Below are 25,044 nucleotides of genomic sequence, written 5' to 3'. Positions count from 1 at the left end.
GCATGTGTCTGGGTTTGGTTGCAGGACTGGTGGTAACGTGTACTTCTGCATCTTGGAGTGAGGGAGCAGAGATTTGTAAGGCTTTGATGCATCCACTCCTACAAACACTGCTGCAGTGCCTATCTGCTGCCTTTCGTGCCAAGTTCTGGCAGCCCGGCACATTGAGAATCATGCAAGGAAAGCAATGTGTGAGGCAGTTGATCTCTTGCAAACCTGGCTAAGGACAGCAGGGAGGCCATCTGGCCTCTCAGCAGTGGCCCTCTACAGATCAGCAGGGTCTTGATTCTGGGCTTGCATAGACAACATGGTCAGGGAAGATTTTGACTCCCTTGACCCACTTATGCCTAGTGTTCCATTATTGGAACGCCAAGCATGTGGGAGTTATTTATATCCTACTGCTCAAGGTCATCGCCAATGTCTGATTTTTAAATTCAAATTAAATTTAAAAAATCGCAACCTCCGGCATAAATGGGTTAACCATCTGGCTCCAGAACTGTTACCAAGAAATGACTAAAACCATTGTGGTGACTGTTGGGGCATCCTGGGGTCTGGAATAAATGAAAAATGTTAGAATCCCACCCATGGGTGTATGTCACCCCCAAATGTTCTGTCTTGGAATGGGAAAGGGCCCTGGGGCTCATACTAGGGTAGTTTTAATATGCTCAGTGAGAAGCTTTGCTGCTGTTTAGAGTTGCCCTTGTTCTTATGAACTGCCAGTTCCCTGCCATGAACAGAGAGGAAGCACAGTGCATGCGGGGCCTGTCCTCCTGCCACCTCCCAAACCAGGGCCCTTCAACAGTGATGTTTTCTACAGGCCTGGGACTCTCCTCCAGAAAGTTACTTCCAGCTTTAGATTTTCAAGTTATCAGGATTTGAATTTCATATTCACTGATTTTTGACTGTGAAAGGATCCTAGAGGCCATTGGATCTGGCCCTTCATTTCACAAATGAAGAAAACAACTGACACCCAGAGATATACAGCTAATTCATTTTTAGACTTATGATGTCTAAGACTCATTATCAGGTTCCCAAAAAGGGCACTCGAGCAAGATCCTGCCTCCAGACCCCTCTTCTGCCATAGGCAGATGAGAGTAACTTTACTTTGAAAAGCTCCACTTTTTCTAGAAAAGATAGACTATCTCTCTCACAGCTAAAGCTGACTGTTACTGGGTGTCCATAGACTCCAAGTGCACAGAAAGGAGCCATAAACAAGAATCACAGCAAGGTGGGAAGTAGGAAGGCCTGTCGGGAAGCCTCTGGAGCAGGCAGGAGCCCTGAGGATGGCGGCTCCCGGGGTGCAAGCCTGAGTCTAGGAGGCGAGGAACTGAGAGCCAGAGCTCAGCTGTACCCAGGAGCTTTCTCTATGCTGGGAAAACATCCAAAAACAAGGATAACTTTCTCTCAACCCATTTTGAATCCTTGAATCTCTGTGTCTTCTTCAGGGGTGAACAATGCATGTCTCTGATGCACATCACATGCAGGGCCAGGGAATACACATTTAGATGGTTAGTCAAATCTAAATTATATTTACAAGAAGCCATCAGCATGTGCCATGGAAATCCATCCAGCTCTAAAGAAGTCTATGCTGTTGGTCTGGATGTAGGCAGTTCTGGCTGTGTTTGTGAGGAAGAGAGAAAGAGACAGACATACCCAAAGAGCACATCTGCCTTCAAAACCAGTGCACCCAGACACCAGTTTCCTGGGGCTGGCCTTGAAAAGCTTTCCAAGTAATAGAAATCAGTGTTATCCAGAAAGGCACATTATGGAGTTGACCCTATCCATAAGCATTCTTGCCCTTGAGATATAACAACCTTTAATTTCAACTTTCATAAAACTGTTCTCTTTAGGAATGATCCTGATTTTTCAAAAGCTATTGAATCAGGGTCATCTTCATCTTACTCCAGGTTTGAGACCAGGAAAACACAGCCTGTTCATTTGACGCTGAATTCCACAAGTTCTTACGTCTCTTCAGTTTGAAGGAAGCTGTTTTTTAAAAAGCATAAATCATAAGCCAGAGGGAGAGCCCTTGGGATAATTCCCCTGAATGTTTCTTTTCTAAAGACAAATCTATGCCCACGGCTTTAAATAGTTTTAACACAGCTCCTGAAAATAGCAAAGAGCATTGCCCACACATCTGCATAATCAGTTGCAGGGAATAAACCCCAAATCCACATACCCTTTGCTGCAAAACCCAGGGAGGCAGGTTCCTTAGGCTCAGCACTCCACACAGGTCCCTCGACAGCATTGAGCCGAAGCAGCGAAGGAACCACCATTGCAACACGCTTGGCTCTGTTTCCTGGCTCTGTCTCGGCCAGCAGAGTAGGTGGGCAGTGACTCTCTTTCTGATAAAGATTGTTCCACTTTACCCAGCACATCAGCCACAATTAAGGCTTCACTAAAATAAATGCGGAGAGTGGGGAATTGAATCAGGAGCCCCTAGTTCTAGACTTAGCCCTGCTACTAACTAGCTCCCCACCACCCTGGGCAGAATGCATCCCGTCCATGCCGGAGCTTTCTACGTCTAAAGTACGGAAGTCGGAGCTCTGAAGTCCCTGCCAACCGATAGTTCACAGTTTTAAGATACCCACCTGCTAAACTTTCTGGCAGTATAAATGTGCTGACGTTGGCAAAATCTGCCTAAACATCAAGCACTGAGTTCCGCTCATTTATTCACAAATATTTCCTGACTGCCACTTTTGGGTTGTGCACTATCCTAGACGCTGGAAGGTACAAAGATGACTAAGACACAGGCTCCTTCTTCCAGGAAGAGATGGTGCTGCGCTGGGAGAGACAGCTATGTAAACAGTCATGATAGAGCTCTGTGGAGGTGTGAGGGAGGTAGGCACAGAGTATTATGGGGGCAGGGGCAGATTTACAGGGTGCCTGGGGGGAGCCCAAAGTCAAAGAGAAAGCCATGGAAGAGGAGACAGCCAGTAACTCCATGAAGGACACAGCATCAGGGGGGTATCTGCAAACTTCTGAAGCCCATGGGGCCTGAGGCAAAAACTGAGTTCAGCCAGATGCAGAGAAATGTGATTGTCTAGTGAGGAAGGGTGCCCATCTCGGTGCCTCGCTGTCCCAGCTGGGCCCTATGACAGCAGCTCTGTGTTCCTGCAGCCTGCTTTAGTGACAGATCACTAGGACAAGATATCATTCCTGCTCCTCTGAGAAAGGCCAAGGACAGCAGGTGCCATTAACATGAGTGACGAAGGGACTAAAGTTGGGCTGAAGGCCTTTTGGAATCCCCATAGGATAATTGAACAATATATCCCATTATACTGTTCTTGAGTATCTGTGGGGTAGCTCTGTGAGATATCTCATTGAATACTGCATTGCTCCCTTGCAAAGCTTGGGCTTTGAAGATTGCCATTCTGCCCACTGATGTATACCCAATTGCCATTCCCTTTCATGGCGACAAATGCAAAGAGCACATTGGTCAGGCCAGTTCTCAAGTGTCAGTCTCTCGATTGCAAGCACGGGAGCCAGGCTGAGCTTGAAAGGGAGTGCTGCTCACCCAAGGTCTTCAGGAAATCTCATCAAATGTTTGGAATTTTTGTTGGTTGTCTTTCCACACTGATAGAATCCTAGATCCCTGAAAGGTGGTGTGGGGGTACAAAAGCAAGCCTAGCTTTGAAATCTCAGTTGCTTTTCTTGTTAAACAATTATTTGAAAAATTCTTTTTCATAGTGAGCTAAATATACTCCTTTCTACCACGGCAAAGCCCCAAATAAATAACCACCCCTGGGGAAGAAAGCCAGGCCAGCCAGCAGATGAACACAGACACCTGCCACAGCTGTGGAGTCCCATTCTGGGACTCTGGCGGGCACCCTCAGATGTGGTGTTGCTCCACTGTTCCCACTGAGTCTGAGTTTCAACTTCTTTTAAAGGAGCCAAGTAAAGGTCCACACACTCTGCTGTGTCTTCTCCACTCTGGGATATAAATGCTGTTGGATCATGTGTTATACAAATGTATTCCTGGTTCATCTCTTGACAGTTTAGTGAAACTCAAACCAATCATTGCTGATGTGGAAGTTGTGAAAAAGCAGGAACATAGAAGTGAGAGCCCAGCAGCTGTTATTTTCTGGGACCTGTTGAACAAGAGCTGAACGCTGTTTCCCTCTGTTTTGTGGAGGGATGTGCTTTGTTAAAGCAGAAGGTTGACACTTTCCTGAGCCGCCTATTCCATTTCAGTACTAACAGCTGTTGTTAGAGTCCATCTCCAGCTTGTTCTTCATCTCCTACCTCCATCGCAAAAAAATCACATTTTGCAAGGGATGGTCCTATGGGGTCTTTCTGCTTCAAAAAAAAAACCTAGTGTATAACCTCATTGTGTTAAGTGGACTATCACTAACAAAAGTATTCCGAGTAGCTTTATTCCATGCAATATTTTAATGAACTCTTTAGAATAGGAAGAATGGTTTCTAATATGGAGAGGCTGTTTCAGGTTGGAAGGAAATGTGCAGCGGTTCAGAAGGTTTGTCCTTCCTAAGTAGCCAGACTGCTTCACTTGCCATCTTAGTATCCAGACATAAATGGAGGCTGTCAGTCATCTCTGTCTTTGACGGTTCCATCTTCACCTTTGTCATAAAGCACAGAATCACTTCACTGTGAATCTAGCAAGTTGGCCAGGGGCCCTGTGGACCAGCGATGCTTTGGGAACAGGCACACTCTCGGCACTTCTCAGATACCTCTGCTGTTTGACTGAGCATGCAAAATAACCAGCTGGTCCCCAAAGAACAGATTCCTGTGGAGGAGGCTGTAAAACTCCTAGTTAGTGAGACATATATGCAGTCTGTGCTTCTCCATGTTCCCTCTCCAAGACCTTATCGTTCAGGCTGGACCATTCCTCAAGGGAAAATCTCAGAAACTGAAATTTCTTGTAGGCTGCAAATGCCTTGAACTTACATTTTCTTTTAATGAAATATTTGCCTACAGTGGATGAACACAGACAATTAAAAAAAAAAACATGTGATCAAAGGACCTGAATAGATATTTCTCCAAAGAAGACATACAAATGGCCAATAGGTATATGAAAAGATGCTCAGCATCACTAATCATTAGTGAAATGCAAATCAAAACTACAGTGAGATGCCACCTCACGTCTGTTAGAATGGCTACTATCATAAACAAAAGACAACAAGTATTAGTGACAATATGGAGAAAAGGGAACCCTTGTACACTGTTGTAGAAATGAAAATGGGTGCAGCCACCGTGGAAAACAGTATGGAGATACCTCAAAAAATTAAAAATAGAACTACCATATGATCCAGAAATCCCATTACTGGGTATATATACAAAGGAACTGAAATCAGTATGTTAAAGAGATAATGTCTGTATTCCCATTTTACCGCAGCACTATTCACAATAGCCAGCTTCAATGTTTATTGATGGATGAATGGATAAAGTGTGGTATGTATACAGCATGTAATACTATTCAGCCTTATAAAAGAAGAAAATCCTGCCATCTGGGCAACATAGATGGACTTAGAGGACATTATGCTAAGTGAAAAAAGCCAGACACAGAAGGACAAATACTATATGATCTCACTAATATAAGGGAATAGTTAAAATAGTTAAACTTGGGCCAGGCGCAGTGGCTCATGCCTGTAATCCCAGCACTTTAGGAGGCCAAGGCGGGCGGATCACGAGGTCAAGAGATCGAGACCATTCTGGCCAACATGGTGAAACCCCGTCTCTACTAAAAGTACAAAAATTAGCTGGGTGTGGTGGCGCTCGCCTGCAGTCCTAGCTACTCAGGAGGCTGAGGCAGGAGAATCGCTTGAACCCGGGAGGCGGAGGTTGCAGTGAGCCGAGATGCGCCACTGCATTCCAGCCTGGCGGCAGAGCAAGAATCTGTGTCAAAAAAAAAAAAAAAATAGTTAAACTTGGCTGGGCACAGTGGCTCATGCCTGTAATCTTAGCACTTTGGGAGGCCAAGGTGGGAAGATTACTTGAGCCCTGGAGATTGAGGCAGTGAGCCATGATCATGCCACTGCACTCCAGCCTGGGTGACAGAGCAATACACTGTCTCAAAAAAAAAAAAAAAAAGAGTTAAACTCATAGAAGCAAGGAGTATAATGGTGGTTGCTAAAGGATAAGGGGGGCAGAAAACAGGGAAGAGTTAGTCAGAGTGCAAAGTTTCAGTTATGCAAGTTGAATAAGTCCTAGAGCTCTTCTGTACAGCAAAGTGCCTATAGCTACTAATACTGTGGCATATACTTAAATAACTGCTAACAGGGTAAATCTTATGTTAAGTGTTCTTAACACACACACAGAAAAAGAGGGCTGGGGCAACTTTGGAGGTGATGGATATATTTGTGGCATTAATTGTGGAGTTCATGGGTGTGTACTTACTCCAAACTCATTAAGTTGTATACATTAAATATGCACTGCCTTTTTTAGGTCAATCATACCTCAATAAAGACAAGCTTTTTTTGAAAAATGTAAATATGTGACATCTCAGAGAAAGACAGTGCGAGTGATAAAGAAATGAAGGATTAAGGTATGCTGAAAGTGACTGAGGTAGTGTAGTTACTGTTCTATAGAGGGTGTCTGACATTTGGTCAGAGATCTGAAGGGGTGAGGAAAAGAACCATGTCCAAACCTTCCCCCATATTTACCTTTTTTACTCCAAATAAGATGGGAAGCCAGTGAAAGTTCTTAAGCAAGAAAATAACATGGCCTGATTTATGTTTAAAAGAAAGAGACAAAGGTATGAGAGAAGGATAATAATAATCTAGGTAAGAAATGATAGTGGCTTAGACAAAGTGTTAGCAAGTGCCCCAGGTGTTAATGGCACAAGTGTTCCTCAGACACATTTTCAGAGATAGTGATCTACCTGGATATGCATCAGAATCTCCTAAGTATATTTTAAAATACATAAATTTCTGTGCCCCATTCCAGACCTACTTAAACAGCATCTCTGATTGGCGCCCAGGGATGATCAATTTGCCACTATTACAACTCTTCTCTGATCACCTACCCAGGGTCATTTCAGAACCTCTTTTGAGCCTCTAAATTTAGCAGCTTAAATAAAGGTAGGCAATTCTCTGACAGAGTAAATCAGACTAACCCTCCCTTTGAGAAAAATTATAAAAGTTGGAGAAAATACTTTAAAAAATTGTTATGGTGCATCAGAGAGCAACCAATACAGCCAGGACTTAAAGTACCAGGATCCAGAGTGAAGGGACACAGAGGAGGGCAGCCGTACATTTGCTGGTGCTTTGCCTTCTTATAGAATTTTTCAGTTCACATTGTGTGTCATAGAAGCCAAACAGAAACCAGCAGCATGGAACTTATGGCACTCATTAGGCTGGGAGGACAAAAAGCTAGAAATTCAAGGCTGGCAACCTAGCCATGGATTGAGATTGATTCAAGATCACAGAAGAGAAGAACTCAACAGAAGTCAATCTAAATTCCATGTGCTGTTACCCCTCAAGGCATTGACTGATACCTAAACTGTGAATGTTTGGGATCAGACAAGGAGGAACCAAACAAAAAAAGCATCCACCAAGGAAAAGACTTTAGTAGTCTCATAGTCCTGGGGCGAAAAACCAGAGTTCAAATCCACCAAGTGAGAGAAGCCCTTGTAAACAACCAGTACTTTTAGTTGAGACCAACGAAAGTTCTATGACCTAAGAGTAAAGGGGGAGAAACAGAAATTGACTAGTATGAGCCAGTCAAGGTGATCTTCATGCCAGAAAAAATTAAATCTACACCAGAAGAAAATGACATCATTCAGAGCCCTACAATTTTCTTTACACAGACTGTCATCAGTAAAAAGTAACAAAGCAGGCCGGGCGTGGTGGCTCACACCTGTAATCCCAGCACTTTGGGAGGCTGAGGCGGGCAGATCACGAGGTCAGGAGATCGAGACCATCCTGGCTAACACGGTGAAACCCTGTCTCTACTAAAAATACAAAAAATTAGCCAGGCGTGGTGGCAGGCGCCTGTAGTCCCAGCTACCCAGGAGGCTGAGGCAGGAAAATGGCGTGAACCTGGCAGGCAGAGTTTGCAGTGAGCTGAGATCGCACCACTGCACTCCAGCCTGAGCGATAGAGTGAGACTCCATCTCAAAAAAAAGAAAAAAAAAGAAAAAAAAAAGAAATTGTTAAGACTGTAAATGTTATGTTATATGTAGTTTACCACAATTAAAAATTTAGAAGAACTTTTTAAAAGACAGAAAAGAGCATGAACTTTTGAATTCAAATTTCCTCGTGAAAATAATCTGGAAATTTTTTAAAAATACAATGAAGTTCACATTTTAATGCAAATTTGCAGTAACAAAATATAACTATGACATGTTTTATGTATGCATAGAATTTCAAATAATGTGACTCTTCTGAGATTTTAAAAGCTAAACAAGAATCACAATATCAATTCTGGAAGGCCAAGTGAACTATAAATGCCAGGTAATGGTGTTAACATTAACTGGCTGGCGAACAGAAACACAGTGCTACTGGGGGAAAACTAGTCACGATTTGTAAATTTTGAATTATGGCATGCTGTCAAGAATGCATCCCGCATATAAACTGCACCATTCTCTACAAAATTCTCGCCCCCTCACTGGACAGTATGATTAAGTATGTCTGGGGTCAAATCCAAGCAATTGTATTTTTAACACCTCCCTGGGATTTTTTAAGACAAATGGCCCCATGCTTCATTGTTTGAAAAATCTCTGGTCCTTCATAAAGGAGTAAGTGCATGCATTCTGTAAAAAAATTATTTGTGAACATGTATTATATGCTAGGCAATGAGGATATAAAGCAAAAGTATAACAACCACACAGAGTGTATGTTCTAGTGAAGAAGTCAGACAATTAAATAAGCTGCTATTACAACAGAGTGCAATTACAATAAGGGTCCTGTATACTATGACAAGGAAGACAGGGCATTATGGGACCATGTGTCAGGAACACTTCACTGAAGGGGATATATGAGCTGATATGCAATTGATGGAAATTAACCAGCCAAAGAGGTTGGCCATTATCCTAAGGGAAGGCCAGGGAAGAGGAGGATCTCTCTGAGTGTAGTGTGGAAAATGGAATGAATTGGATTGGAGGAGGGACAGCAGTGAAGAGAGAAGCTTAACTAGTCTCCAGCAGCAGTAGTTGTAGTGAGAGAGAATAAGGGCATGGGCCAGGGTACTGACCATGAAAATAAAATATTTAGTAGAAATAATCTATAGGCCATGGTGATAAATTAGATGTGAAGACGAAAAAGGAGAAGCTGAAAATGATTCTTAAGTATCTGGCCTGGGTAGAAACATGAATCATGGTAGCATCTCAGGATTGAGGATGCAGGGGAAAGACACTGAGTTTATTTGGGAAGGCTGAATTTGAGGCATCTGGGAATGTCCAGGCAAGGGTGGTATCAGATTTTTAAAAGTGTCCTGATTAAAGAGTCGTCATCTGGGCTTTAAAACCATGACAACAGATGACATTGCTCAGTGACTATTTGTAGGTTAAAGAGAACCCTAAGAAAATATCAAAGAACAGACAAGATCGGGTGTGTTCAGGGTGGTATTACAATCTACCCATCTGACAAAGGTCTAACATCCAGAATTTACAAGGAACTTAAACATATGCAGGAGAAAAAGACAACCCCATCAAAAAGTGGGCAAAGGATATGAACAGACACTTCTCAACAGAAGACATTTACACGGCTAACAAACATATGAAAAAATGCTCAACATCACTGATCATCAGAGAAATGCAAATCAAAATCACAATGAGATGCCATCTCATGCCAGTCAGAATGGCAATTATTAAAATGTCTGGAAACAATAGATGCTGGTGAGGCTCTGGAGAAATAGGAACACTTTTACACTCTTGGTGGGAATGTAAATTAGTTCAACTATTGTGGAAGACAGTGCAGTAATTCCTCAAGGATCTAGAACCAGAAATACTATTTGACCCAGCAATCCCATTACTGAGTATAAATACAAAGGAATCTAAATCATTCTACTATAAAGACATATGCACATGTATGTTTATTGCAGCACTATGTACAATAGCAAAGACATGGAACCAACCCAAATGCCTATCAATGATAGACTGGATAAAGAAAATGCAGTATATATACACCATGGAATACTATGCAGCCATGAAAATGAATGAGATCATGTCCTTTGCAGGAACATGGATGAAGCTGGAAGCCATCAGCCTCAGCAAACTAACACAGGAACAGAAAACCAAACACCCCATGTTCTCACTCATAAGTGGGAGTTGAACATTGAGAACACATGGACACAGAGAGGGGAACAATACACACCAGGGCCTGTTGAAGGATGAGGGATGAGGGAAGGGAACTGAGAGGACGGGTCAATAGGTACAGCAAACCACCATGGCACACGTGTACCTATGTAACACAGCTACACGTTCTGCACATGTATCCTGGGTTTTCTTTTTTTTTTTTTTTTTTTTAGAAGAAATTAAAAGAAAAAAGAAAAATACCAAAGAAGGCCTACAGAGGAAGTCTAGAAGGATGTGGAGAGGTCAAAGGAAACTTTGGGGACTGTGCTGAGTTGGAAGCTAAGAGAGTGTTTCAGGGAGAAACAGTCAACGATGTCAGAGGCTTCCAAGAGTAAGATGAACACACAAAAGTGCCTTCTGGGATTGGCAATGTGAAGGTCATTCACAGTTGGTCCAGGGGTTTGAGTGAGTGTGGGGAGCAGGCATGGACTAGAGTAGCTGGACAGTGAGGAAGGCAAGGTCATGGAGAACATGAGCATAGATGGCTATTCTGAAAAGTGTGGCTATGAAAAAGGGGAACAGAGGAAAGGGGCTGGGTGAGAGGCTTGCTTTTGTACAGGGGTATGTTAAAGTTGGAAAGGCTTAGACATATTTAAATGGTGATGAAATGAGTACGGGAAAAAGAGAGGAACGTAAGAGTGTTCACTGAGGAATAAGCCCAGGCTGCAGGTTTGGCTCCATTACTAACATCTGTTTGAACTTGAGTGAGTGTTTTCGTCTGTCTAGGCTGTGGCATCCTTCGCTGCTAATTGCAGGGCTTCTCTCTCTGTGGTTTTCAAACTGCACCCCTCAAAGCTGTCTGAGTGCCCACGTTTCAGCTTCAACCACAGAAACTTTACCTCTCTCTTATGTGTTTTTAATTAACTTAATTTTAGCAATTTAATGCATGCACATCCTTTGGAAAAGCAAAATAGTAGTAAAAGAATTATGGTAAAAAGGAGCAACTTCTTCCAGCTCCACATCTGCCTACTCTCAGCCACCCTCAATTCTTGCAGATACTTTTCTCTAGTATTTATACCAGTTTAGCTAAATTAAGTTCTTATCTCAGTATTTCTTAAATATAGACATCCTCTGATTTCTATCTCACCCTACCCTTTCTTCCCCAACCCCCAACATAATAATATCCCAATTTTTAGTTAATAGTGTTTGCATTATCATAAGCACACATATGTTGTTCACTGACTCTGCCTCCTTTTGTGAAAAACCTGTCATTTCTCCTGCCAACAATATTTCCCTCTTTTGTCTCATTCATCTTGATTTCCATGTAATGATTGCTATTTTTTCCCCTAAACATTCTGCCACCTCAAAAGCCTATCACTATTTTCCCTGTTCTTGCTTAATCACAAGACTTCCTCAGAGAATCTCCTCCAGGAGCCTTCTGCGGTTCCCGGTCTGCAGCAGAGCACCCTGCTGATGCTGGGACCCACTTTCTCTGTTGCCCGTGTGGAGCTGGCCTGCTTCCAGCTGCCATGTCTTTCTCCTCCTTGGTCTACACCCTTGCTTTGGTACAGCCTGTCCTCCAGTGGCTTGGGAGACACCACTGTTCAGGACTGGATAGCTGAAAACGTCTTCAGTCTACTTCCACCTTTGATTGAAAATTGACTGGTGATAGAATTCTGGCTGGAAAAAAAATTTTCCTTCAAAAATGTTAATGCATTGTGCCATGATTGTCTAGCTTCCATTTTGGTTGTGGTGGTGTCTGATGCAGTTACAATTTCCTATTTCTTGACCTTGTTTGTTTTATTTCTCTTGAGAGATTTTAGGTTTTCTCTTTATACCTTTATTTTACAAATAGGTGCCTTGTTGTGGTTCTTTCTTTATTCATTTTGTTGGTACTTGGTGGCCCCTTACATTATGAAGATTCACGTCTTTCAGTTCTGAGAAACAGTCTTGAATGAATTTATTTTGTAATTTCCTCCACTTCATTTTTCCTGTTTGCTCCTTCTGGGGTTTCTTTTAGTTTGATATTGGACTTTCTGGTTTAATCTTCTAATTTTATCCTTCCTTCCTTCCTCCTTTCCTTCCTCCTTTCCTTCCTTCCTTCCTCCTTTCCTTCCTCCTTTCCTTCCTTCCTTCCTCCTTTCCTTCCTTCTTTCCTTCTTTCCTCCCTTCCTTTCTTCTTCCTCTCTCTCTCATTTTATGGGAGATTATTTTGACTTTATATTCCAACTTTTCTATTAATTTTTTTTTTGAGATAGAGTCTTGCTCTATTTCCCGGGCTGGAGTCCAGTGGCGTGATCTCAGCTCACTGCAACCTCCACCTCCAAGGCTCAAGGGATTCTCATGCTTCAGCCTCCCAAGCAGCTGGGACTACAGGTGCGCACCACCACACCAGGCTAATTTTTATATTTTTTTTAGTAGAGGCAGGGTTTCACCATGTTGGCCAGGCTGGTCTCAAACTCCTGACCTCAAGTGATCTGCCCGCCTTGGCCTCCCAAAATGTCTATTAATTTTAAAAATATAGTTATATCATATATTTAATTTCCAAGATTATATCCTTTTTAATAACCATTTGTTCTTGTTTCATAGATACAATATCTTCTCTTATCTCTGCAAGGATATTATCTCTCTGCCACCCCACACACATACCTATATAAATCCTTCCTGTCCTTTAGTCCTTCAATTCAGCTCAAAATCCACATTTTTATGAGGACTTATCCAATCAGCCCAACTCTCCACTATAGCATCATTACATTCCACACCATCTGTCTCCTATGTGAATATGTTAGGCTTGCATTGCCTCCTATTGAAGGATAAATGTTATCTCCCCAATTACACCTTCTCATGAGCAGGGGCTGCTCTTGAAAATTAAATGTAGGATACCAATATTTAAAATGTAATAGAAGAGTTGGAATATAAAGTCAAGATAATCTCCCATAAAATAAGATAGAGAAAGTGAGAAGGAAAAAAGAAAATTAGAAGCTCAAACCAAAAGAGCCAATATCAAACTAAAAGAAGCACCAGAAAAACTGAAATAGAAAAAAACTAAATAGAAAAACTGAAGTGGAGGAAATTACAAAAGAAATAATTCATCTTAGTTTAAAAGAAAAGCTTCCTTAGCTTAAAAAGTTTACTTTTCTGTATGAGCCACAAGGCCTTGTCTAGAATTGTGGGAATGGCAAGTGCTAAACAAGTGTTTGTTGATATGAATTAAATGATAAGCCATCCTCATCCCTAAATATGTAATATAACCAAATTTTAGAAATTCATAGAAAAGTTAGAATATAAAGTCAAGACAGGCTATCCCAGTTAGGATTCTTTAAAGAGTACTAAGAACATAAGTATATAAGTATTTGTCAAATAATATGAGTGCAGAACTTATAGATTTTTACAATTTTTTCTTTTACCATGTTTTTTGAATAATTCTATTGAATAATTAAATATTCAGTAGCAGTATTGCTTTTTTTTTTTTTTTTTTTTTTTTTTTGAGACAGAGTCTTGCTCTGTCACCAGGCTAGAATGCAGTGGCGCCACCTTGGCTCACTGCAACCTCCGCCTCCCAGGTTCAAGCGATTCCCCTGCCTCAGTCTCCCAAGTAGCTGGGACTACAGGCGTGCACCACCATGCCTGGCTAATTTCTTTGTGTTTTTAGTAGAAATGGGGTTTCACCATGTTGGTCAGCCTGGTCTCGATCTCCTGACCCTATGATCCACCCACCTCGGCCTCCCAAAGTGCTGGGATTACAGGCGTGAGCCACTGCCCCCAGCCTAGTATTTCTTATTTTTATTAAGTCTTTCTTGAAGCTCTCAATTTAGATTTCATGGAAAAAAAGTTCGTTTCCCATTCATATTTCATTGGTTTATGAAATATTTAATTAAACCGTGTCATTGAAATACCAAGAACAGCTAACTGGCACAAGCAGGATCAGAAGTAAATACATCTAATCTTTGTATGTGACTCAATCCGTAGGAACAGAAGGACTTGAGTGTTCTGGAAGTAACCTGCCACCCTCTAGTCTTTAGCCTGCCAGCAGCATCAGTGAGCAGAAGGAATGAAGGGCGTTAGACTGTCCCGTCAGTTATGTGGGTGTCACTCAAGAGAGTGTTGACTGTGCTCCATTTGTATACCAAGAAGAGGGAGGTCTCTGGCAGAAATGGATTCATGTTCATCATCTGTCTTGGGTTCCCTTGCAGTCAAGGACGTACATGGGCCAGCCAGATGCTGAGATATTGTGCTGGGTTTTTTTGTTTATTTGTTTGTTTTTTGAGATGGAGTTTCACTCTTGTTACTTAGGCTGGAGTGCAATGGTGCAATCTCAGCTCACTGCAACCTCCGCCTCCCGGGTTCAAGTGATTCTCCTGCCTCAGGCTCCCGAGTAGCTGGGATTACAGGTGCTCACCACCATGCCTGGCTAATTTTTGAATTTTTAGTAGAGACAGAGTTTCACCATGTTGGCCAGGCTTGTCTCAAACTCCTGACCTCAGCTGACCCGCCTCGGCCTCTCAAAGTGCTAGGACTACAGGTGTGAGCCACCACTGCGGGCCAATATTATGCTGTTTTAAGACCAAAGACCGTGCACTAATCTCTTAGCACTGAAGATTAGTGCATAGTCTTTGGTCTCAAAGTATCAAAAGGCTCACCAGTCCAGGGGGCCAATTGTCAGTGGTCTCATTAGAACCAAGACCCACCAACCTCAGCTGTGATCTCCTGGCCATGAGGCCTTAAAGGGCCAGCAGGACTCTGCCAGGCCTCGGAGTCTCACCTTTTTCATCTCCAGGATGGGATCCCCACTCTCTCCCCATTTCCAGCAACTTGGGCCATCAATACCAAGCCATATCTGTGCCCTACGTCCCTTCTCCATCCCACCTACAACGATCAGGCTTTGGAGGAGTCAAATATGGATTTTCAAAGAGGAAGTAGGTTGTCCAGTTAGCCTTGGGTGGCCACTTCCAGAACATGAATTGTTTTTCATGACAGTGAGCCAGGTGGAACTTGGAAATTCTGCTTGCATGATGTTCTTCTCTTAGAAAGGGAAACCTCTAAGTATAGTGGAGATAGATTGGCATTAATGGCTGGAAAGAATATTTTTATTTTGTTTTGGTCATACTCAATGGACCAGCATCACTTTGTAGCCACCATAATCACAAACCTAAAGGAAGCCATCATTCACGGTCACTGCCCCGGGGGAACAGACTATTCTGCAAACAGGGGCTTGGGAAAACCCCATAGAAAATGTAGCTGGAATACTGTATGAAAATTACATGGCAAACAGAAATATCAGCCTCTCAGTTAGATGAGGGTTGCAGCTATATAAAGCCAAAATGGAATCAATTCAGTTGAATCGGTTTCATGATAAATTTAGTGATGTGAATGTTTTACCTGGCCCCGGTTTGTTCAGAAGCAACGTAGGACTCTGTGTACAGAGAAAGGTGGCCAAACTGCACCAGATTCTACAAAATGGTAAGTGTGTTTCTCCTCTCTCAATATCCCAGGCTGTCATGCTTTTCTCTAAGGAGTTTTCTTGTTCCTGCTATGGACATCCCATAGTTCAGTCATGAACAAAGACAGATTTCCTTCTAGATTGATAGGAAGAATAGATAGTAACATTAAATTTAAAATCTTACCCAATCCCCTTTGACTCTTGTTTTTAATTTTCCTCCTTTTTCTCTGCATTTTAATATTAAGTGGCACAGTCCAGAGCTATTCCCCCAACCTAGTGCATTTGGTTTATTCTAGAGATGTCTTTTCTTTTGCTCTCGTGGCAGTTCATTTGGGACTGAGTCTATTTCTAGATCACTAGCAGGCTGACTCCCTTCCTGGATGGCAGGTCATCCCCAGCTGTGGCAGTGCTGCACCATGTCCATGAGCCTGGACAGGGACTTCCATGAAGCAGTGCCTCCTCACTCGTCCATCTCCTTGCCTGGCTCATCGGGCCCAACCCAGCAATGATCTTCACTCCCCAACAGTCAAGGAAACAGGCAGCTGTCCACCAAGCCTTCTCAGTGGCCTCTCTCCACACCTGAGCTCCCCACAGCCTCCTCTACTTCCTTCTTCTGCATGTAGAAGACTGGCTTTAATTTTCTTAAAGATTTTTTGAACTATCTGTGATCCTTCCCCCTAGACTCTAGAATGGCATCAAAAGACTTTCTTCTACAGATGTTTCCTCATCTCATCCCCGCGTTAGACTCTGAACTTTTGGATCTGCTTATTATTCCTGTGCTAGATAGTCTCTTAGAGAAGTGGGACTTCCACATGGTGGAATAAGTACCCTAAAAATGGCCTCAGGGAGAAAATAGGTCGCGAGTTAACACTATTCGTATCATAGCCAAAATGTATTAGATATACCCAAGAAGTGACTGCCCCTGCCTGATCACAAAAATAATTCCAATTGAGGGCAACATTTTTTAAAACTATGTTTCAATGTGTTCTCTTACAGCAAACTTGTCCAACCCCTGTCCCACAGGCCACATGTGGTCCAGGCTGGCTTTGAATGAGGCCCAACACAAATTTGTAAACTTTCTTAAAACATTATGAGATTTTTTTTTTTGCGATTTCTTTTTGTAGCTCATCAGCTATCGTTAGTGTTAGTGTAGTTTATATGTGGCCTAAGACAATTCTTCTTCTAATGTGACCCAGAAAAGCCAAAAGATTAGACACCCTGTCTTAGAGTATCCATCCTCCTCCATTACCATCCTTCTCCCACAACCCCCGCCCCAAAAAAGGTTCAGTGACCCCCTTCTCTTACTCAGCAAGTGACAGAATCCCTCAGTCAATCACCACAGAATTAGGCTTTCAGGTCAGATAACACCAACATTACCTTCTATATAGAACCATAAATTCCAAGCTTAACATGAACAGAAGGAAGAATCTGTGACATTAGATCACTGTGCAACATTTGTTTCAGGGGACTAAAGCAATAGGTTGAAGGGATTTAATAGAAAGACGTTTATTAAAAATAATAATTTTAAAACCCTGCCCCTTCCTATATTTGCTTAAAAAAAAACTTGGTATAGGAAATAAATGGTCTGTCTGAACCCAGGAAAATAATAACAATGCCTCTCTTTCCTTGTTTTAGGGAATGCTGTCGATTTTTTGGAGACAATGGCTTGACTTTGAAGGTGTTTTTTACCAAGGCAGCACCCTTTGGTGTTCTTTGGACACTCACAAACTACCTGTACTTACATGCAATAAAGAAAATAAACACTACGGATGTCTCCGTGTTGTTCTGCTGCAACAAAGCTTTTGTGTTCTTGCTCTCATGGATCGTTCTCAGGGACAGATTCATGGGAGTGAGGGTAAGTTCCTTATTATCTGTCTTCCTCCCTCACTCAGTCATGTCAACCAAAACCTGCCCATCGGCTTGCTTAGCTCCATGTGCTGGACCATGAGCATAAGCTGCTGACCACTTTCCTTCTGATTTGCAGCAGAAAATGAGCCCAGCAGAGGGCCCGGTTCTTGGTGTGCCTTGCCAACCTTCTTGCTTGCAAACCATACTAGACAAGCATTCATTAAAGCACCTTTCATTTCAAGCATTTCAACAAGCATTCCCTAAAGTGTGTGCCAGTCGGGGACCCAGCCTGGGAATGGCGATGTGCTCCGCTCTCTGCGTGCTCACCCCGTCTCTCATGGGCGGCTTTCCCGGCTGTAGGGCGTGGCATGACCGTGCCCTGCAGCCTGGAGCTTTCTGCTAACACTGCCACTCTCGGGTGAGGATGTGCGTGAAACCCAAAGCATCCTTCGGCATCCATGCGTGCATGCAGTCTTGGCCCTTTGCCTGGGCCTTGTATACACAGCCAGAGTGGGCCAGACACACTCATGCTAAGTCTCAACTGCGAAAGGCCAGCTTCATTCACTTCCTTCTAACCAATGACGAAGGGGGAGTGAAATTATATCCCTTGAATTACCTCTCATTTTACAACCGAGACACCGAGACTCAGTCAATTACATTAGAAGCTAGTCAAAGTTAGCTCGTCGGATTTCATAACAGCTGTATGAAATAGGACACGTGCACTATCAAATATCAGCTGAAATAGAGATTCCCCCGAATAAAAGAAACAGGTGAAGTTTCGCACTGGGCAGAACCCTAGAGACTTCTGACTGGCTCCCTCCTGTGGCCAGTAGCTGCCACTGCCCCGTCATCACCTTGCTACAAACCAGCGCCGAGAGCATTTGGCCAGGCCGCTAGTTCTCTTGTAGTTAGTGTACAGCTTTCCCCTTAAGCCACAAAGCTAACAGCCGGTTTGAGGGGCAGTCCCATGAAAGTAAACCCTGCTGGCCACCAGTGCAGGGCCCTCTACTTCCGTCCTTCCCTCATTGTCCTGGGAAAAATGACATCACCCTAATGGTGCATTCACACCCACCTAAGTTACCCAAACAGCAGTGGGGAGGTGAGTCAACTTCTGAGTTTTATTTTTAACTTGCAGTAGGGGGAAAATTTGTTTTGAGGCTTAATGTTAATTTTGGAATAAAAACTCACTCTCTGTGCCACCAGAAAAGCTTTCAGCAAATAAATGATCTGATGCATGTCTGCAAGAAATGCAGATACTTCTCACAGTGAGCCACCCAGCAGGCTGCTGAAGACTTGAATGTCCTGGGCCCCCCTGCAACCCACCCATGTCCTTCCTGACTTTATTTTGTTGTAAAGAGCCAGGAAAATTTATGGAAATTTTTGGCATGACTCAGATGTCCCTAGAAAATTCCAAATGAGACCCTGTTCCTGGGAAGAGAAGCTTCAAGGTTAATTCTGCATCTAGCAGAAGGAACCCATTTTTTTTTTTTTTTGAGGTTAAGAGAAGGAGGTGTGAAAAACTTGAAAACTACTCCTAAATTCATAGAAAGCAATATGATGCTTCCAGATCTTTATTGCTATACATGGATAAGACCCCTCCAACCCCCTACCCAACAATCATCCTCGGAGAATATGGCACATTCTGGCCATGCTGGCCCCTTGATTGGTTTGGTCTGTTGCTGATCACTGTGTACTGAGCAAAGTTTTGTGTTGAAGGCCTTTGGTACTGGACTGACGCTGAATGAAGATCCCAGGAGGCAGTGTCGGTGATGGCATTGATGGCATTTTGTAACTTGCAAAGCACTGCGCAGTTATGAGTCTCTCTAATAATCATTATTCCTCTCAGAAGTGCATGACCAGTTATCTAAGAGCTTCCTCCCACAGGTTGTGTTGCAGCTCCCTCTTCTCTTCTTCAGGAGTTCAGAGAGCTAGCAAAATCCATCATGAGACACTGCCATGTACCAAAGGGACTGAGAGATTCTCCTTGATAAACAGTTGGAGATTTAGTTCCAAGATAATATCTAACTGGTGCATGGGACCTCTCAGACTTCACTCAGACCTGGGTTGGCTGGCACTGTCCATTAGGTAATTTCCAAAGACTGAAAAGAATTAACATATTCTCCATCCTGGAGGGCTGAGCATATGAGCTTGAGAGTCAAGTAGACATAAAAATCCATGTTGAAGGCACAGCCTTATGTTTGTGGAATTGGCTGCTAAGGAGACTTGTGTTATTAAGGCAATTACTCAAACCACAAGGGCCACGGTTCCTGGAAAACATCAATAGGTCGAAGTCATGCGCAGATCCAGAAGGAAGCAGACGTGTCTTATCATGCTGGGGAGATTCCTGGCCACGTATGGTATGAGAGGGTGAGAAGCCGTTGGAGTGTCTGTGTGGAAGAAGCCAAGCTGGTTCCTTGTGTCGCCATCTGACTCTCTGCTTAGGTGTGCTTTCTGTATGTTCCCTGGTTCTCCAGGTCAGGGTTCTAGCTCAGGGATGGAGATGTCCTAGGCTAGAGTCAAGTGACGAGGTCACAGATCTTGGCTCCACTCTTATAAGTTGTTTGGACCTTGAGCAGACGAGTAAATGTCTCTGAGCCTCTGTTAAATGGAGAGAATATTACTACTCATCTTAGAAAACAGTTGTGAGAATAAGATGATGCATGCCTCACACATAAAACTCAACAGATGGTATCTTTTCTTAATGGCATTATTCTTATTATTCCTTCTCAATTGGAGGGAGTTGACGGATCAGCCCAATTCTCTTGTTGGTGGATGAACATTTAGAGAGGCAGTTTAATGTGGCAAAAGCAAGAGTAGGATGAGGGCAGGTAGAAACCTAGGCACACACTGCCCGCTAGCTGTGGCCAGGCTGAGTGAGACCACCCCCAGCCTCCATGTCAAGGGAAATGGGAGGTGAGATTCTCCGATTGTTCAGGGCTGTTCGGGACCACCCATCACAGTGAGGGTCTTTAAACCAGGAGGACAGGGGAAGGAGACAGAAGGTGAGCTAAGAGGTCATCCATGGGGTCCTCAAACCCCAGCGGCACATTCCTGAGGATCATGGACCTTTTTCCAAGATCAGTTCCCATCTCAGTCAGATTCCAGCTGATGTTTCCAATAATCAAAATGTTTACAGTGTTTCAAAAGGGGCCATCCATTCCCAAACACTATCTGGTATCTGGTTGTGACTCCCTTCTGTGTGGGGGGCTGCCCTCTGCAACCTGAGCCCAGCATGGGGGAAGACACAGTGGACAGGCAATGGTGGAGCTCACAGCCCAGGCTACTTTCTACTCTTGGACATAGAAGGAGTGGACTAGAGGATCCCCCAGTTCCCTCCAAACTCCAGTATTCCGTGAGTCAATGAGAGCAGGCCAGGAGCTGGGAGGGAAAGAGTTGGGGGAAGGATGATTAAAAATCAGTCCATTTTTCCCTTTTGTAAAATTACCTGAAGCTGTGCAAATCTAAAAAGCTTCCAAATGGGGTTCTGTTTGGCAGAGAACAGGCACCCCGCCACGTTTTGTTGTTTGTTGTTTTTTAGGTTTTTTTGTTTGTTTTTGTTTTGCAGAGACAGGATCTCACTATGTCACCCAGGCTGGATTGCAGTGGTGCTATCATAGCTCACTGCAGCCTCAACCTTCTGACTTCAAGTGATCCTTTCACCTCAACCTCCTGAGTAGCTAGTAGTCAGGGGCATGCCACCACACCCAGCTAATTTTTTGCATATTTTGTAGAGACAGAGTCTCACCATGTTGCCCAGGCTGGGCTTGAACTCATGGGCCCAAGCAATCTGCCTGCCTCAGCCTCCCAAAGCACTGGGATTACAGGTGTGAACCACCGCACCAGGCCTTGCCACCTTTTAGCAAGACTAAGCAGGAGGAGCCCTAGTCTGAACGGTGATTAGACCTCACCTAGGGCACCACCAACCCTCCTCTCTCCTCTTTAAAGCTCAAAGGTTTCCGTTGCCTTCCCGTTCAGCCCCACAAGGAACAGGGAGCAGAACTGTCATGGAGATGAGTGGTGTGTCTGTGACTCAGGCCTGGGTGCGTGGGACTCAGATCTAGAGCTCTGGCAGCCGGGCAGGTTATGACAGTGGGTCACCATGCTGGATGAGGACATGAAGATGCTAAGCAGTAACCCCCAGCCTGTGTTCCTTCCTTACCTCCAGCCAACTGTTCCCTAGACAAAGCAGAGGTGGTGGCTCTTACCCATCTCGCTCTTGGGCCACTGTGACCCATCAGTCTTTGTTTTAGGATTGTTCCGTGGGGAGCACTGAGGGCTGGGGGGACAGGAAAGTGTAAGGAAGGAGAGGCATGGGGAGGTCAGGGAAGCTCCGTTGTCATGATTCCACACCCACCCTCAGCACCTGTCCAGGGGCTCCGGTAGAGAGAAGATGTACGTGGAGCACGTGGAACCACACAGCGGACTTGACTGGCCTTCCTAGAGAGTTTGTTTTAGTGCAGGAAATGGGCAGGAAAATATTGTCACATGAAAACCAAGAAACTCAGATGTGTCAGGGTGTCAAATGTAACATATGCGCATACTTTTTAAAAGATAGAACTGGAAACTTAACAGGAATTCCAGGCATCAGGAAGGAATCTTGAGCTCTGCTCCCAAAGGCCCAGGGCACGTTCCAACCCTGCTGCGCTCCACAGGGTATGGAGAGTGAGGTAGGAGCCCTAGTTCACATCCCAGCACGTGGGTCCGGTCATAGCAGGGCTGCTGCTGTCCAGAGAGTGGAAGGCCTCCAGCCAGGGGTGTCAACACTGTGCCTTGTGGGTGGGACCCCCAGGAGAAGGCTGGGAGGTGTGGGGGAGGAGATCAGAGTCCCCCTGCCTGCCTGTCAGAATGAACTGATGGGGTGGCACAGGCTCCTCTGATGTTTATCTCCTCAACAGACCAAAAGGTCAATGGCCAACCATGCTGTCATTTCCTACCCCCTTGTCCCTTCCCCCAGCTTAGCTACACAGTGCAGCCCAGGCAGAAGCTTTTAGCTGTTTATTATTTAATCAATAGAGAAGCGAGGAAGAGGTTGGAAATCTGCCCTGCAAGTCTTCAGAAAAAATTCACCCCTCACTGTCCTTCATTTCCTCCAACTTCTGCCATAAGCCTGGAAAGCCTCAATAAAAGGTAGCTCCAAGCCGGGCACAGTGGCTCATGCCTATAATCCCAGCACTTTGGAAAGCTGAGGTGTGTGGATCACCTGAGGTCAGGAGTTTGAGACCAGCCTGGCCAACATGGTGAAACTCCGTTTCTACTAAAAATATAAAATTTAGCCAGGTGTGGTGGCAGGCGCCTGGAGTCCCAACTACTCGGGAGGCTGAGGCAGGAAAATCACTTGAACCCTGGAGGCAGGGGTTGCAGTGAGCCAAGATAGTGCCATTGCACTCCAACCTGGGCAACAGAGCAAGAATCCGTCTTAAAACAAAAGCAAACAAAAAAAAGGGTATCTCCAAAGGGGAGATGTACCAAGCATCTGGAATTGGGCCATTTTCTTCTCTCCATTCCTTTCTCCTGTCTTTTCATTGGGAGTCCTCTGATGCCTGCCTGGGTTGGCGTGTTCCTGGCAGCACTCTTGCATTACATGTGTCCTCTGGAGCAGAGACCAACTCTTTCCCCCGCTGCTTTCTCACTTTTCCTTTTTTTATTTTCTTGTGGGGAAAAATTCCCTCATGGTCTTGCTATCTCTGTTTCTTCCTCTTAATGAACACTTCTACACAGTACATGTAGCATTTGAATATGAAATGTAGGCATACATCTGATGCAAAACGGCGTGGCTGACTACAAGTGAATTCCCATACCGGAAAGAACACGCAGACAGATTGGGCCAGGCAGTGCTCTCTTACACGATAACCACCTGCTCTTTCAATGCCTCTGCGTTAGGGGTGGATACAGCATTATATAGAAACATAGCGTATAAGGTATACCCTAAGAGAAGTACGTAACTCAGACATACTGCATGAGATTAAGCCACATTATGTTTCACTAACCTAAACATCTTATGTTTTAACTACTAAGGCAACCTCAATTTGAATCTAACAGTAGGTTGGCAGTACTTCCTATGTGAATCATGCATTCCTGTTTATATATGTAAGCACCAACTCTGCAATCAGGCAGATCTGAAATCTGACTCTGCTCTTCCACATACCAGCTGTGTGGGTTTGGGCAAGTTACTTAACCTCTGTGAGCCTAGGTTTTCATGTCTACAAAATGAGGTGAATGATAATATCTACTGTGAGGATAAAATGAGAAAATACATAGAAACATATATCCTATGGCCACTCAGTTAACCTTAGCTATTTGATATTGTTTTAGACAGCTGAAGTTGATTTTGAATGATTTGTAAGAGGGATAAAATTCTCAGTAAATCCAGGAGTGGAAACGTCTCCTGCACATATTTGTTCTACTGACAGCAACCCCCTCTCCACCTCCTACCTGGTGACATTTCTGCAGCTTCATGGCTACCTCAGATCAGTCCTTGTATTGATTCTCTGTGCTGGTGCATTTTCTCCTTTGAGGAATATTGTCCCAGATGGTTTATCTCCTATTTGCTCTGGCAATTTCACTTTGCACAAGAGTTATGTGTTCAACTCCATGAAGCCTCCGTCCCATCTGAGATGTCAGTATCGGGACAATCACAGGATTGAGGGGAGCCTTGGTGGGTAGGGTGGAGGGGCCTATGGCCACGAAGGAAAGGAACTGCACCTCCAAGGTCAGGACATTGTTTGTAGCCTTGATTGGCAGGTGACATTCTGTCAGGCCCCACTGCTGGGATGGAAAATGGGGACAAGATCTGCTGTCCTCCTGGTGGCTTCCCTGTTGAGATATGAAATACATAAAAGCAAGGTCACAGGAGGTCTTTCAGAAGTCTGGGAAAGAACTCAGGTCATCTCCAGGGGCTTCCCAGGGATTATCTACTAGGCTTGTCATGACCAAATAACCTGCCACTGCAACTATGACCACCTCCTTCTCAGGTCCCCAAGAATCGCAGTGACTGGCCACCACCATGCCACCCATTCCTTGCTGCCAGCGGTTTCAGTTCTTTGGTCAAGAAGCCAAGCTTTGCTAAGTGCCCTCTCTAAGCAGCAACAAAAATTTAGACAGAAGTCAGACTTTGCCTGTTGCTCCCCCAAGGAGGAACAAAAAGGAGACACCACTTTCCCCTCACGTGTCTAAACCCCACACAATTTCCAGCTCTTTGCCACTTGCATAGTCCCTCTGACTCTGTCCCGACTTCCCTGACCAGCATTTTCTTCCATCCATCCAGATTGTGGCCGCCATCCTCGCCATCGCTGGCATTGTGATGATGACCTACGCTGATGGCTTCCACAGCCACTCCGTCATCGGCATCGCACTGGTGGTGGCCTCAGCATCCATGTCTGCCCTCTACAAGGTACGCCCGGGGAGTGAACTTTCTCAGCTGTCTGGGCTCTCCTCAGCCAGCACAACCAGCTTTAGATGGCTTGTCCTTTACTTTTCAACAGCTTCTGATGATACCTGTGCTTCAGGACAGGCAGCTCTAGATAGCTGGAGTCAACTGTGCAACAGGCAGACAGAGACGTCAGTC

At 44.2% G+C, this 25,044-nt stretch overlaps 1 protein-coding gene across 2 annotated transcripts in view; it reads left to right on the top strand.

The window, feature by feature from the left end:
- The window catches only part of SLC35F3 (solute carrier family 35 member F3), a 430,572-nt gene that overhangs the window by 397,928 nt on the left and 7,600 nt on the right, over nt 1–25,044 (top strand). For both annotated transcript variants that reach the window (XM_003267271.4, XM_030812665.1), the window contains 2 exons: nt 17,268–17,487; nt 24,745–24,870. In XM_003267271.4, coding sequence (XP_003267319.1) covers nt 17,268–17,487; nt 24,745–24,870 — 346 coding nt within the window. The remainder of the gene's footprint in view (nt 1–17,267; nt 17,488–24,744; nt 24,871–25,044) is intronic.

This window comes from Nomascus leucogenys, chromosome 5, assembly GCF_006542625.1.
Source record: "Nomascus leucogenys isolate Asia chromosome 5, Asia_NLE_v1, whole genome shotgun sequence".
Classification (NCBI taxonomy): Eukaryota; Metazoa; Chordata; class Mammalia; order Primates; family Hylobatidae; genus Nomascus; species Nomascus leucogenys.
The sequence above is the reverse complement of the archived record's forward strand: the minus strand, read 5'-3'. Positions and strand labels throughout refer to the sequence as shown.